This window comes from Chenopodium album, chromosome 1 (genome assembly GCF_948465745.1).
Source record: "Chenopodium album chromosome 1, dcCheAlbu1.1, whole genome shotgun sequence".
Classification (NCBI taxonomy): Eukaryota; Viridiplantae; Streptophyta; class Magnoliopsida; order Caryophyllales; family Amaranthaceae; genus Chenopodium; species Chenopodium album.
In genome coordinates, this window is record NC_137834.1 from 90,560,176 (window position 1) to 90,576,342 (window position 16,167).

A 16,167-nucleotide genomic window follows, 5' to 3' on the forward strand; every position below is an offset into this window, starting at 1 on the left:
ATTGTTTTATTTATTTATTGCTTGATCACCTTTATTGCATGTTAAAGGGAATTGGTATTTGCAATCACGCTTAATAAGATAATTAATAATCTTGTTAGGTTAATTGTGATTATAAATTCAAATGATCGCCAATAATAGATTTATTTGTGCATTAAATTCAACCAACATAGATTAAACAGGTTTAGGGTAATCCTATTGATTGTATGTTAGTCAGAAAGCGCACATGAATACGAGCAGAATAAAGTAGAGGCCTATTATTAGGGCAGGTTCAATCTCTTTTAGGTTGGATTTGTACCATCATCCCCGAACCCTTATTTGGTTCATGACCTTATGGAGTTGACGATCTCTTGGATCGTTAGTGGGTGTAAACTTCACCTCGTGAACGGTTTACAAGTTCCTTAAAAACTTGTTGGCGACTCTTTTGCTCTATCTTCTTCCCTTTTGGACGCCACCGTACTTTAGTGTATGATCACAGTGGGGTTCAAGCTAGTGGGATTTTAAAGGCTTGAAATTATTCCCTACACCAGGGCAGCAGCTCCCTCGGCCTGCCCAGCACTTCTCTCCTCCCTCACCTCTTCTCTTACTCCCCTCACCTTGGCTTTCCCTTACTCACTCCTTCTCCTCGGCATCTCAAAAATCCCCAAAAATTGCCAAGTTAAATCCCTCGGAACTCCCAGCTATTCTCCCTCACCTCGGCCTTTTCGCTCGGCCAAGCAGGCCCTCGGCACGCCATCGCCCCCTTCGGCCTGCACCGTACCCCTCTCGGCATAGCCGAGAGACCCTCGCATCCCTCAACTCTCGTTCTCACTTAGGCCGACTCTCCCTCGGCCTAACACACCCTTTCGACCTTCCTCCTATCTTCCCTCAACTAAAAAAAAAAATCGCACCAGATAACAATTCCTCACAACCCAAGCTCTCATAACTGCCCTCACCTAAGCCTAACCGAAACCCAAAGAACACCCATAGCCAAAATTCGAAAGCAGCAAGTCCAAAATTCGAAAATCACCAAGAAAAATCCTTAATTTCGGCTGGGCATAGCCATTCTACCCCGGAGTTAAATCAATTTCAAGTTCATATATGTCTACCCTTAGGTAAATTCAAAATTCACATAAAATTGCAAGTACATAAACACCTAGGCATGCTTTTGGATCTACAAATTCGAATCAAAAGTGAAGAATTTTCACATACCTCTTGAAGATCTTGATGAACTTGGATGAACTTAGTGATGTAAACTCAAATGATGTGACTTGAACACTCAAACTCTCAAGAACTTGGGAAAAATTGGAGAAGGATTTTTAAGATTTTCTCTAAGGCAAGTGATGAGTGAGAAACAAATGCAAGTACAATGGGAGTTTATATGTTCAAGCTAAGGAGATGACAACTCCTCAAAACCCTGGTTCAAATGGGCCTAAGTGATGCTTGAGCCCAGAAAGTCACCATTGAAGGATTAAGCTTAATTTCAAGCTTAATTAATGTTGAATCATCATCAGCTTATCTCTAAAAGTCTCAAGGGTAGTCAAAAATGGAGACAAGACATGCGTTCAGCAAAATTCATAAAGCTCAGGCCGAAGAAAATATTCCGAAAGAGGAAATTTCATCAGTTACCCCTAAGCCATCATCAGGCTTAGCTCTCAAAACTGCTCGATCATCTAAACTAAAGTACCTTCAATGCATTGCTTGAGGCTGGTTTTTCACCCTTGCAAGTCGCTTGGGGCTCATTTTAGCCCTCAGGTACCCTTGGGGCTCGTTTTAGCCCTCAGGTACGCCTCGGGATTTACTTCAGCATATGTGACAACTTCCCTCATCTCTATTCCGCGTGATATCCGAACTTCATGCGATCTCGTTCCCACATCACGCGTGGGGCTAAATGTTTGGGCATAGTCCATTGTCCTAAGCCCAGTGACATGGAATTACGAAAATACCCCTCCATGATCCAGCCCATCATTAGTCAGAGCAAAGTACGGATTTACCCCTAATCTGTCCAATTAAGTACAACTTCTGCCACCTGAAAGTACATCTATAAATAGCTCTCCAATCATTGATGATGGTAACTTCTTCCTAATTCTCTAATCTTCTCTCTCTACTTTCTCTCTCTAGAAAGTACATTCGCTGACTTAAGCATCGGAGGGGCTTTCCCGGGTCACACCCCCGGGGCAGTTAACCTTCTTTCTCTTTTGCAGGCCTAGCTCTCGGACAGCAAGGCATAGCTGAGGGACATTCGGACAATCATTGGACATAGCTCTAGGACATCTTGATTACCATTATTACCCTAAGACTCCCAGGAGCATTCTGTTTCCAGAAACACTAAATATTGGACATGTGGATCTTATTTTAGCATGACTTGTATCCTTAGAAATAAGAAAATAAATGAATAAAAAATCTTACTCCATATTTATTCCAACCATACATGCGGTGATATTGTGATTTTAGAAACGTGAATAGAAAAAAAAAAAAAAAAAAAAGTAAAATTTGATTGATTAAAAATGAAAGTGCAAATTAAAAAAATACTATTCCGTAATATATATGAACTAGATGAAGCTCGTGCGATGCACGGTTTGTTTGATTTTTTTTAAACAATGTTTTTTTTGTATTTATGAGCCTAAATTTTGTTATATATTTAGATAAAATTCCTAATATTAAAAGATAATATATAATATTTAATTAATTTAAACTTAAAAATCTTATTCGCCAATTTTGCTTACATGACATTTAAATTATTTAATTCTAAAAGAAATTAATAATCTCTTATTTAATTGGCTACTACTAAGATTTATAATCCTACATGGCGCGCTGAGAAAATTAGATCCTACGTGGCTCTCTAAAAACTCGGGAAAAAACTCCCTTTATATATATATATTAGATTTATTATAGAGTTTAGTAATTGATATAATTTATATGAAAAAAAAAAAATGGTGCAAAAATGATATAGTTGATGACGAATGGACAAATAATGTTTTAACCATGTAAAAAATTTTGCTTGCTACGGTGCTACCTTACGTTTTCGATTCTTCTGATACAAACGTTACGCATTGCATACACAATTAATATGACAAGATATGAACTACGTGGTTTAATTTGAGAAGCCTGCTTACACCTACGCTGGCTGTTTGAATCTATATGTCTAGTTATTTGTACTATATGGTATGTAAAATACTCCCTCTATCCCTTATTTTTTACCCTATTTGACTTTTCACGGTCTTTAAGATGCAACTTCAAATGTATATATCTCGACTTTTATACACGCAAAAATTATAAAAACTTGATATTAATAAAATATACAATGAGATGATTCCAACAAGATCCCACGTGAATATTTATCACTTACTTATATATTGTATACTCTTCCGTTTTTAAATTCTTGCTCCATTTCTCCTGGACACGTATGTCGATGCTAATCTTTTATCGCTAATATCTTTAATTATTAATAAGTATAAATTCTAACAATTGAAAATTAATAATCTATTCATTGAGATGATTCCAACAAGTACCCACAAGATTATATTTTTTCTTATGTATAAATCACAAATATTAGTCCAAGTAGGAGAAATAAATAGTGCAAAAAAATAAAAATGGAGCAAGTATTTAAAAACGGAGGGAGTATTAACTAGAATAATGTAACATGTAAGGTTAAGGTTTTTAAAGTTTGACTTAAAAATATGCAACGGGACAAAAAATAAAGAACGGAGGGAGTATTGTTAATAAGTTCAAACTTATACATGAACATCATTTTTTGACCGTTGTAAATTAAATTGTAATGAGATGAAAATTGCTATATTATAAATCTCACTCTCAATGAATTTTGGCGATGAGATACATTAATTCCACCAGGCTCCATTTGCTGCTTTCCTTTTGAATGTGTTTGGTCTACATCCAAATTCTTGACTTCTGGTTCCTGTATATACATACAAATATTGTGTCAGAAATTGAATCAAATTGTGACTACCTACTCCAAATTCAATTCAACATGTGCTACACTAGCTGCTCCCACATTTAGGGAATTATATACCACCGTTAAATGTTATGTGCAACTTTAGAATATTTTATATCTCACAAATAATACCTCAAAGTTGCACATTGCATTTTACGGAGGTAATATGATAGAACTTGAGTTGCAACACCCTCCGTACAACTTATAAAGCGTAATGCTTGTTTGGTTGAAAGTAAACAAAAGGTCCGTAGGGCATGCAAGGAAGTGAGATTTCTAATTTTGTCAAATAATATAAATATATCCTAAACCTAGAACGATAATATTCTATAGATATTCTCTATCAAATTTTCTATACAAAGACTAAAATAGACCCGGTCTACAATAATTTATTGTAGACCCAACCTTCTTGTATGCCATACGAATGTGATTATATCATACAAGATGTGATTATATTACTACAAAAGTGATTATATCATTTTGAAGCTGTTATGTAAATGTATAACTCAAAAAGTGAATTTATCGTTATAAAAAGTATCAAATAGTAAATTACATCATTTTAAAACATGATTTTTAAATTTTATCATCCTAAAGATAATTATATAATCTCATTAAATAGTTTAATATGAGATTATATAATTCAAAATATGACTCACAAAAAGATAATTATATCATCTAAAAAAGTGATTATATCATCCAGAATGTGATTATATTATTTGAAAGTGTCAAATTTTGGGTCTACAATAATTTATTGTAGACCGGGTCCATATAAAACCAATTGAATTTTCTATGCCTTGGTCCTTTGCATCTTGTTTATTATTTAAGGTAACTACAATTATTTAAAATTCCACGACATGCATCAAAAATATAATTTCCGCATATACAACAAAACATATGGTACTTCATATGTATAACAAAATATATTGTTGATATAGCTAGGAACTACATAATAAGACTAACCTCATTTTGATAACCTTGGGAAAAATAATCGTCCTTGCTTGTGGGAGCAACCAAGTGATGGTCATCAGGTCGGGTTGAGAGCGGGCTTGTAGGAAGATCCAAGTGATGATCATCTGGTCGGGTTGAGGGTGGAGTTAACGTTGCATGTAAGGGAACTTCAGAAAGATATTGAAATATATCATGCAATGACTGATCATGACCACCGGTGTTCTCAAGTGACGGGAATAAAACAGTACTTGTATTATCATTAAGTATGGTAGTAGTAGTAGTGGTACTAGGAATATTAGTTTCATCGTCACAAATTACGGAATTTGTGGTCGTAAGCGTACTTGTAATGCTAGTTTGATACGCCCCTAGTTCTTTCATCTCTTCTAGCCAGGTGCATATGAATTTGTTCAGTGGCTCAACTTTCCAAGTTAATACAAATGTTTGAGTTTATTTGATGGATGGTAAATTGCTTGGTAACACATTCTTCGTTATATATGTTCATCAAGTATATCCTTATTAAAGCGTAGCATATATTTTTATGCCACTTGCACGTAAGCTATGGAGATGATCTAGTTGCCGCTTGTAATATCGGTATGTATACACGTATAATACTACCTCCAATTTTATTTTTTTTTAGTTGCAACTTTAGGGTATTATTTGTGAGATATAAAATATTCCAAAGTTACAATTAAAAAAAAATAAATAAAAATAGGAGGTAATAACATTTATACTTCAAAAGCATATATTATTCTATCTATTACGAAGTATTTTTAAAAAAAATATTACTTTACTATAAAAGAATTTTTATGTTTCACATATAATATCCTTTTATTTATAAAAAATTAAAAAACGGAGGTAGTACTAATCTACTAGTAGTATTTTAGAACTTCTTAAGAAACGATACACAAGTCGCTCATTAGCTTACAATTACTTTGTGGTGGGTTAAAGACACATTCATACCAACATTACATTTTACATTTACCATAACTAACACAAGGTATTTTTTTCTTGGATGCAATGGTGGAAACACATGGAAAATAAAGGGTCAAAAATCAAAATTCTTCTTTTAAATCCATTGTAATAAATTAAATGCAATCAAAATTAATACGGAGTATAATAGTAATTCTATATGTACTCTTTAGGGCTACAAATAAACATTATATATCTTTTCTTATTTGGGAGTATTATTTTAGGAATATATGACAAAATCACATGCATGCAAATCAGTCCACATAAGCTCAAATAAGTTTATTTTATTTTTTAGAGTAACTCCGCTACCTCAAGTGAGTATAAATCTTAAAGGAGTTTCTTCTCTTAGCCACGTGTTATTAATAAAACCTCCGTTACATATTATTTGTAACGATTGGACATTTTTCCTCTCTATTTAAGTCAAATCATTGCAAATATGGAGTAATATGTAACGGAGGTAGTACAATATATTTCGAACAAACGAGCGGTTAATGTTATTTTATTAATAGGGTCACAGGTGTCTTGTGGGCAATGCAACTATGCAAGTGCGTAACTAGACGTATTCTTTGTATTGTCTTAAGTTGTTCTGTATACTAATACGTTATTATATGATTATATGTTTAGCTGATTTACGACTTTATGATTTGATTATAAAGTAAGGTTTTCTTTTGGTCTTTTATATTTATTGAATACGGTTAAAGGTCTGAGTTCGAATGCCAAAAAATGAAAAATACAAAGTAAATGAAGTTTAAGTTTTTTTTTTTTTTTTTTAAAGAGTCGTAATGACGGATGATTAAAATCGATCACATGATAAAAGCTCTAACCACCTGAGCTACGTAGCTATACCTCCCTCTCAAGTAAATGAATTTATACAGAGCACAAATTCTGATAATCTAGAAGGTTCGTTTGATAAGTTAATTATCGTCCAAGCGGTTTTGAGTCTTATAAAGTGTCCAATTTTTAAAATAATGGAAAGATAACTAATCAAAGATGTTATAATTAAAATTTATTACAGATTATAAAACATAAAAGTAGAATGATACTATTTAAAATAACAAAGACAAAAAGAGAAATTTAACTAAATTATAGTACTCTCTCCATCTTTTACTTGTCTCCATTCATTTGCTGTCTCAGACTTATTATCTGTCTCGATCATTTGCCCACTCATTTATTTTTTCACATAAAAATTCAATGCAAACATGATTTTAGATTTATAGGTCTAGTAAATAGGAACGGATGAAGTATATAAAACGAGTTACTCGTACATTAGTGTAGATCAGACTTCAACATTTGATTGTTGTTTATTGCATCCATTTGCATTCTGCTGTATGCATTTTATGAGGCCAAGACATCATGGACACGGATGTTTGCTGAGCTGCATAAGGAGCCTGCTGATATAGGCTTTCTCCATTCCATTGCAACACCATCTGCATGGAAGATATTAGATATAGTGGTGAATCCAGTTATGCATGCATGTGGCTAATTATGCTTATAATTAAATTACTCAAATTAGTATTATATTATCTCTTTTTTTTAACTTCTAATAATTGTTGTATAATTCTCACCTCTCCTCAATAAGTTATTTTCTCATTTATTTACTCGTAATACTACGTATTATTTGGACTCGTGCATATATAATAATGAAGAAGATAGCAAGTAAGAGATGAATACCTTGTCCATATGGAGCTTTAAGGATTTGATGTACTGAGCTGCATCATCAAGGATGGTTGCATGGTCTCTCTACAAAATTGTACGCACGAAGTAGTATAAATCAACACATTTATATTTAGACAGTACACCTAGCTAGCATGCAACAGCCCATTTTGGCCTGGAATATATATATATATATATATATATATATATATATATATATATATATATATATAACCTACTTCTTCCATGCTACTAGCGCTAAGTTTATTTAAACTATGGCCCACTTAATTGATAACTTGCAACGGAAACGAATTTGTAATATTTATGCATGAGAAATCAAAAATCATTCTCATTCTCATGTGGCAATGACGTGGTACAACCTACGGAGTACTACGTAGTAAGTGTTACGTTTTGAAGGGTGGTGACATTGAGGTATAATAAATATGTACGGGAAAAAAAATATGAGAGTGAGGGATAGCTCAAGTGGTTAGAGCTTCCCTCCCGATTTCAGGAGATCATGGGATCGATTCTCACCCCGCCCTTGTGGCTCTTTAAACACCAAAAAAAAATATATATATATATATGTACGGGCATTGAGATGTTATTTTACTTGTCAAATTTTTTTTCCAGTGTTTTACCCGATACATTTTTTGGGCTAATCCGGATTCGGGTTCAATTCTGGGTAGTTAGGTTTCAGTTTCCTCCCAATTATTGTTACTTGTCAAACTATGAATATACTTAAAGTCATTTCATACCATAAATCAAAGGGGCCGTTAAAATTGTTCGAAGTAGTGTCATTAGTGTGCAGTGATGCTATATAAAGCACTATTTTCATGCTTCACAATTAAATAATGATAAGTTAGTGGCCCAAAGACCTCATATAATAACAAGATCGGTTTAACGATACTTAACACGTTAAATTACCTTATGAGAGTGTGGAACTAGACTCTGCAAGGCGTGTAGCTTCTCACTAATTAGCCTTTGCCTTCTTTGTTTGTCATTTCGCTTCTGTTGATTACAACATGCAAATGAGCCAAGAAAAGTGTACTCTTTGAATTATAAACAATAATGGGGGAATAAAATTAAATGTTGTGGTCAGACTTTAGTTTATATATATATATATATATATATATATATATATATATACTTCGTATGACCTATCTATTATTAACCCCAAAATAGAAAGCCTTTTAAATTTAAAACAATGCAGGATTAAAAGTATTTGATTACTTCAAATAACCACATAATAAACTTTTGGTTGAATTATTACGGTTATATTTTTTTGAATTGAAAAAGAAAATTAGATTGATGTTTATTTAATTTCCTTGTGCACTTACTCACCTTTGACACCTTCGTTGCTGGACCACGGTGAACTTGTATGAATGAGCATGTCTGTTCAAGCTTCACAAATTCTTTTCCCTCTGATATGTTAACATCCACAACGTCCAACTCCAATCTCTACACCCAATTTAACTAATTAATTTAACCGAAATGGAATTCACCTAATTATATTTTTAAAAAAATAATAAATTTTGTTTTTCACTCAACTCTTTTACTTCATTAACATGCATATTTTTAACCAGCATCTACATTTTACTTCAGCATTTAGTAATGTTGTAACTCTTGTAAAGCGAAATTTTTTTTGCAAGTAGGGCATATCCGCATGCGTTACAGAAATTAAATTTTTTCCACAATAACAAAAATAAAATTTAACCAACAAAAACACTAATAGCAAAAGTTAAAAAAAAAAAAAAAAAAAAAAAAAAAAAAAAAAAAAAAAAAAAAAAAAGTACAGGGTAAATTTAAAAAGTGAACCACTTACAAATAATACATGCTCATCATCAGCACATGCATACGTGATGTATTGAAAACTATCAATGTGGAGGTCACAACTCACATTCTCACAATACATTAGAATTAAAAATCATTGACTTTTAGAGGTTGTTAGCTTGAAAAAATTAAGACAATTTTTGGCATAAAATATCAAATGTCAACCTATATAATAGTGATATATTGATAATAATTAACAAACATACCTCGTTTGCTAGTATACTCTCATCATTATCATCACAAGGTAGTAGCGATGGGCGAATATTATTATCCGAAATAACTTGGACAAGATTATCACTAGGCAACATTATTGGTAATTGATCTCCAGTTTTATCAATGTTTTTGTAAGCAATAACATGACGACTACCATCAATGTCCTCTTGAACATTGGTGTTTTTTACCAAAACAGTACTATTCAAATTAGGAGGTGTGGTAATACTAGGAGAAGATGGTGAACGCATTAAAAAACTATTGCTACTACTATCCAAAAAACATTCCATTTTGCTTTCTCTCTTGTAAGAAATGAAATTGAAACAACTCAATTATATTTTGATCTGTATTTATAGAAATAAATAATAGAATTAAATAAATAAGTCGTTTGTCCAAATACTCCGTACTTTGACTTGTGAGAATATGTCGGTCCAAATAATAAAAAAAACACTACTGTTAAAATATGTGTCAGCATTCGGAGGCAGCTATATGATCGAGTATCGACCATATACACATAACGAATTAACGATGTAGTCAAAATGTTTATAGCGGCAATACTCAATTACCACGATCTTTGATTTTTTTTTTTTTTTCTTGATTAATTAGGATGATTTTACATTGGTCTACATTTTCTCCTAATTACATTGGTCTACATTTTCTCTCTTTATCTATATTTCTCAAAGTATTGAACATTCCTCTGTGTTACTATGCAAGTATGTAGTCTATGTTAGTATATAATACCTCTGTTTTTTTATTAGTTAACACATTTTGACTTTAGTATTATTCAATATTCACACACTTCTCTTTAACCGTATTTTATGATTTATACGTAATGAAAAATATAGTATGTGGGGTTTTGTTAAAATTCGTCACGATATATATTTTCAAATATAAACTATTTATAATTTTTTCATATTAATAATTAAAGATATTAACAGTTGAATTTGTGCATTGGTAAACGTGACTAAAGAAACGTGTCAACTAAAAAAAACGAGGGATATATGTTACAATTAAAAAAGAGAAATTATATTAGAAGCTTCTAGCAAATAAAAGAAAATATGAATTCCTCTTCTAAAGGATAAGATCAAACTCCTTTCACAAGAGTTAAATTGATACAAAGATTAGGCCAACTTTAAATTGATTATTCTCTCCAATTTACAATATCTTCATACTCCTAGTATTTCTCTAGCTAATCGTGATTGCTCTAATTTTATATAATTATGAGATAGACTCTTAGGTAAAATTTATTTGTGAATGTTAAATGGAGAATAAAAAGATAGAAATGTATATGATGAAGAATTAAAGAGAGAGAAAAATGACAACTAAAAATAAAATAACATTTGTTACACATCATATATAGAATTCATTTTTTATAAATATCCTACATAACATGAAACAAAAGGAGTATAAAATATCTATTATGGTATAACTCCATTTGCATATTATCTACTTTGGTTTCATGAATCTATCGTAAGTGATCCATACGTGCACAACCACAACAAGTGCTACATGTAATGTTATACGAATATAATTTAATAATTCACATACGGTGCAATAATTTTGAGCATGTAAAAGGAGACAAGTAGAGTCGATAATCTACCTGAGAACCTGACTCGAAACTCAGCATGTTGAAAAACTCAACTCGCTAAATAAAAATGGACATGAATTTGGACTAATTATATTCTCTGCATCAAACTAATTATAGTAATTGTAACATTGTGTTCATCTGTGAGACAGTTGGCAGCAACATTGAGCGGTGTTACTCTTTGATTGACACGTGTGTCAGTTGTAATGGATATTGGCGGCAAGTGGCAGCTCGGTTTCAGGCTTTCGGCATCCATGCACCACCAATGTGGTCTTCACATGGGCCTACACAGCTTAACCAATGGGCTATTGGGCCTTATCGCCAATGAGAGACGACACGTGGACCTTGTCTTTTCTTGCTGACTCAACGTAGCCAGCATGTTTGTTTTTGGGCCATGATTGGGCTGGATTTGAATGATTGGGTTGGATTGGGTTATTAGAGAGTGTAGAGCGAGGGACATAGCCATCTAGGATTGTTATTGGTCCAAGAGACCAAGAATGGCCTGTGTTTGTAGTGCATTATGACTGTACTAGTACTTGGGCCAATCTTATTATGTGTAAATTAAAGTAGTTTTTGAGTCATGCAATGAGAGTGCATGTTCTACAATGTTAACTCATTTTAAACGAGTTTAAATAAGTTTTGATGATTTTAATTTGTCAAGAATACAACTTAATTGGTTGAATTGTTCTTTATTTTAGTGGATTAGAGCCTTAACTTAATAAGGGCAAAGCATGAGAAATGATGATGGACATGAAGACTTAGGAACTGGCTAGGACGGAAGCTTGTGAGCAAGGTAAATTAACTGCTAACAAGTGGCTAGATGGAAATTAGGAATGAATCAAGGTGCTCTACGTTGTTTTACGCTTGTACTAAAGGTTGGTCAGAGTGGTGACTGGTGACAACTAGAATTGTCCATTCAAATCAACGGGTCGGGTTTGGGTTAAATTTCGGGTTGTTTAGTTCAAATGGTTGGGATCGTATACATCATAACAAAATATGATAAATGGGTCAAATTAAATCAATTTTTGGTCATTTGGGTCGGATCAAGTCGGACTCTCATTAACTCGGGGTCTTCTCTCGTACTTGAATTAGAAAACAAGTCTTTTATTTAACAAATTTGCAAAAGGTGCATGTGAAATTGTAAACATGTACTTGCCTTTCGTAAAAGGTGATCACCTTAGCTTTTGCAAAACTTTTTGCTAACTTCTTAGACTCATAGTTGCATTATTTTGCAATTTAGTTGGTTCTTCTGGTTAAATGGTGTGTGGTGTTGATGCGGATCATCCGGTATACGGAGTACTTTTTTCTTTTTGGTTTAATTTGTGTTTTGTTGTTTTTCAATCCCTCATAGACTTAAGTTGTAATTTGCCTTATTGTTTATTGAACTTCTTGTCCCAAAAATCAAAAAATACAGAAAACACTAAATTAGAGGCAATAGGCTCGCATGACAAAATTTCAACAATAACTCTAATACACATATTTAAACATGCATAACAGTTGAAATAATACATATATGTTGTATGGGCTTATTGGATTAAGCTCTTAAAATTAATTTGGCATATGACTATCTATTTCACCTATGTCTCAGGCAAGTTAATTTACATATTTTGTTAATTTATTAATATTCATGTTAATGATTGTATTGGAAAAAAAAAATTGATTTGTGTCAATTGTGGGCTACTTGGGGTGTATCATGTATCAAGCATCAACCTAATTGTTTAAAATTTAACCTATTGGAATTACCCACATGGTTTATATGCTATTTAATGGTTTCAAATCATAAGAAAAGGGCCGTGAAATAAATATATAAGGTGGGAAGTAAAAATTGAAAATCTATTAAGGGTCTGTTCACATTTATTAAATTTCAGTTCAGTTCAATTCAGTTTTAATCAGTTCAATTTAGTTTAGTTTAACTCCAATCAGTTTAGATCGACTCCTAATTTCCCTCTCTCATAAAATATTCATTTCAGCTCAGTTCAGTTCAGTTTACTTCAGCTCAGTTCAGTAAATGCGAACAGACCCTAAGTTACTTCGTCTTAATTTTTATTATTATTTTTTTGAGGGAATTTTATTTGTTAGACATAACACAAGACTTACACTTTTTAAAATTAGATACGAGTATAACACAAGAATTACACATTTACACTTTCTAAAATATTATCCTCATATGTGGGACGAAGTTGCTTTCTTGGTTAATTTCCTTATGCCTATGAATTTCAAAACCCTAAATAGGGTTTTGAACAAAAAAAAAACTCGAGATTTTGCATCAAGTGTTCAACGCATTTGACTAAGTAGGGTTTTTTCAATTTGACTCATCCAGTACAAGTATATAAGTGTAAACCCGACACGAGCACATGATTCGACACGACCCGACCCGACTCATATCATCCGTAACAACCAGCGAGCATGTATGGATTTGGCTGAAATTTGAAAAACATAAACACTCTCCTGGCGGGTCAATTGAATTAGAAATCCCGAATTCCGAACTCAAATTTACAACATCCAGTAAAAGTGTTCCCGCCCCAACAATTGAAATCGCCTTCTTCTTCTTCTCCAATCCCCGCTCTTTCCCTCCTCCACATTTTCCATTTCCAAACCCTTCTAAACCCTCTAATCTAAATTCACCCATTTTTTCTTCCTTCCATTTTCCCCCAATTTTCCATTTTTTCCGCGCGAATTTCTACAGTGCTCAACAACCACTTTCAATTGTCGCCGATTTCCGGATTTTCTCTCTCCAAAGGTCAGTGCTTTCAATCGATTCATCTGTAGTCGTAAATCCTTGTAAATCAGTTTTATTTTTTTTAGCAATTATATTGATTTTGTTGTGTAAATTTGCGATTAGGGTTTAAAAATTCAATCGATTTCATATCTGGGTATTTTCTGGGTATCGCGATTTCATATCTGGGTAGCTTTTTTTTAATAGAATAAATTAATGGGGGAAGATAAATCTGGAAAGTTACACGAAAAGGAGAATCGTCCTGTACTGGGTAATATCACAAATCAACTTGGAAAACGAGGGTTTTCTTTGATCTCTCGTAGTCCGCCTTCTAAATCTAAGAGCAGTAATAGTCAAAATGCGGATGATACAGATAGTGATTCTAATTTCTGGAAGCAAGTTTCTTTGGTTGTTGAGAAATTAGAGAAAGAGAGGAATGGTACTCCGGCAAAATGCCCTAAAATTGTTAATGAAGTCGGGTTGTCGCCGTTGAGGGGCGGCAAGACTTACCGATTGCTTAATACTTCCGGCGACACTCGAAAGGGTTTCCCTAGTAATGTTGCTAGTGAGTGTAAAGAGACTGCTAGTTCTGCATTGGATAGCATAGATTTGGATGTTGTTAATGTGGGTGAGACTGTGAAAGAAGGTTGTGTTTCGGAGGTGAAAGCCGGTGAGAGCTCGAAGTGTTGTGAGAGGGATTGTGTTGAGGGTGGGAAGGAATGTCAAGGGGAGGAAGTTAGGGAAATTTCTGATTCTGTGGGAAATGATTGTGCTCATGAAGTGCTAGGTGGTACCGGAGCTGCGAGTGACAATGGTATGAATCCTGGTGCTGAGTGCTTGAAAACTAGTCAGTCTGAATCAGTTGTGAGTTCGAGATTGAACGAGACTCAGGAGATGAAAGGATTTGGATTGGAGAGATGCACAGCACTAAAAGAGGATGGTAGTGGTGTAGATTTGCTTAAGCATTGCTCATGCTCTTTTTGTACAAAAGGTATGTGCAAGCTATATATATTTTTTAATGGCAATTCGAATGAGATAATTCTATGAAATTAGTGGAATTGATTTTGTTATTGACGTGTTGGATAACAGCTGCTTATATATGGTCTGATCTGCATTATCAGGACGTGAAAGGCCGGATATCAGGTAAACTACATGCCACTTTATCTATTACTAACAGTTTGATTGCTTGACACAATAATTTTCAATTACTAACAGTTATAGTTCAATTATTCTCAGTAATGGAGAAAAGTCAGAAGGAAGCAAGCAAGTTGGCTCAGAAATACTCAGCAGAAAATGAAATTGGAAGCCATAGCCAAGAGAATTTAACTAACGTCACACAAATAGAGACCGATCTCATGAATCATTGGAGGTCCCTATTTCTTCACATGGAGGATATGTACGCTAATGAAGGCAATCAACTAGTAAGTTTTGTCATACTTTGAAAGTAATGTCTGAATGCATATATTAGTTATATGCACTGCATAACCATATGCATTATGTTCTTTCTTATACTCGTATCTTATAATTCTGTTGATCTATTTGTTGCAAGTATATTGACCCACCATCTATTGGTTTCCGGTCTTATTTACACATTTCATTTTCTTGCAGCAAAACAATTTTCTTGCATTGAAAGATTTAAGAGAGGACTATAAGATGAATTTAGAGATGATCAACGGAGTGCCATCAGATGTGCAACAATGTTCGTCAGATACTTCTGATCGTACGATAGTCTAGGAAGTTTGGTCTCTGCAGGTTTGTCTTGTTCCTTCCCCACATCTCAACTTAGGATTATTTAATAGCCCAAAGCACATCCCTGCGTGATGTCATTAGCGTCTGTAGTAGCTGTATCAATGTAATACTACAAAATTATGCCAGTAACACAATTTGCTAAAGGTGATAATGGAAATTGTGTTACCAGGTTAATGCTACCATCCTTATTTGGGTAATGAATTTGAGTTGAATTGCATTCCTGTTCTCCTTAACCACCCTGATATAGCATGAATCACGCTGTAAGGATATACTTGTAGTTTTAGTGCAAATAAATGCTCATGACTCAATTTATGTGAATGTTCTTTCAAACATTTTCTGAAAGTTCAGTTGGATGTCCAAGAGTTAGACAATGTGTAGTGAATCCTGCTTTGGGCCCTCTTTTGGGACTGAGACCTTTTCTCTGAATTCCTAACACTTGTTACACTCGTATTGATGGGGCTCAAACAATAATAATAATAATAATAATAATAATAATAATAATAATAATAATAATAATAATAATAATAATAATAATAATAACCAACCACAAGAGGGAAGGTGATTCTGGTGCTCCTGTTATTG

The 16,167-nt window shown here is 33.4% G+C and overlaps 1 protein-coding gene across 1 annotated transcript; it reads left to right on the top strand.

Moving 5' to 3' along the window:
- Nucleotides 1-13,516: 13,516 nt before the first annotated feature.
- On the top strand, nucleotides 13,517-15,813 carry LOC145626563 (uncharacterized). The gene is made up of 5 exons (XM_081679023.1): nucleotides 13,517-13,860; nucleotides 13,963-14,827; nucleotides 14,926-14,979; nucleotides 15,073-15,257; nucleotides 15,445-15,813. The coding sequence occupies exons 2-5, from the start codon at nucleotides 14,053-14,055 to the stop codon at nucleotides 15,568-15,570; spliced, it is 1,140 nt and encodes a 379-aa protein (XP_081535149.1). The 5' UTR covers nucleotides 13,517-13,860; nucleotides 13,963-14,052; the 3' UTR covers nucleotides 15,571-15,813.
- The last annotated feature ends 354 nt before the right edge of the window (nucleotides 15,814-16,167 follow it).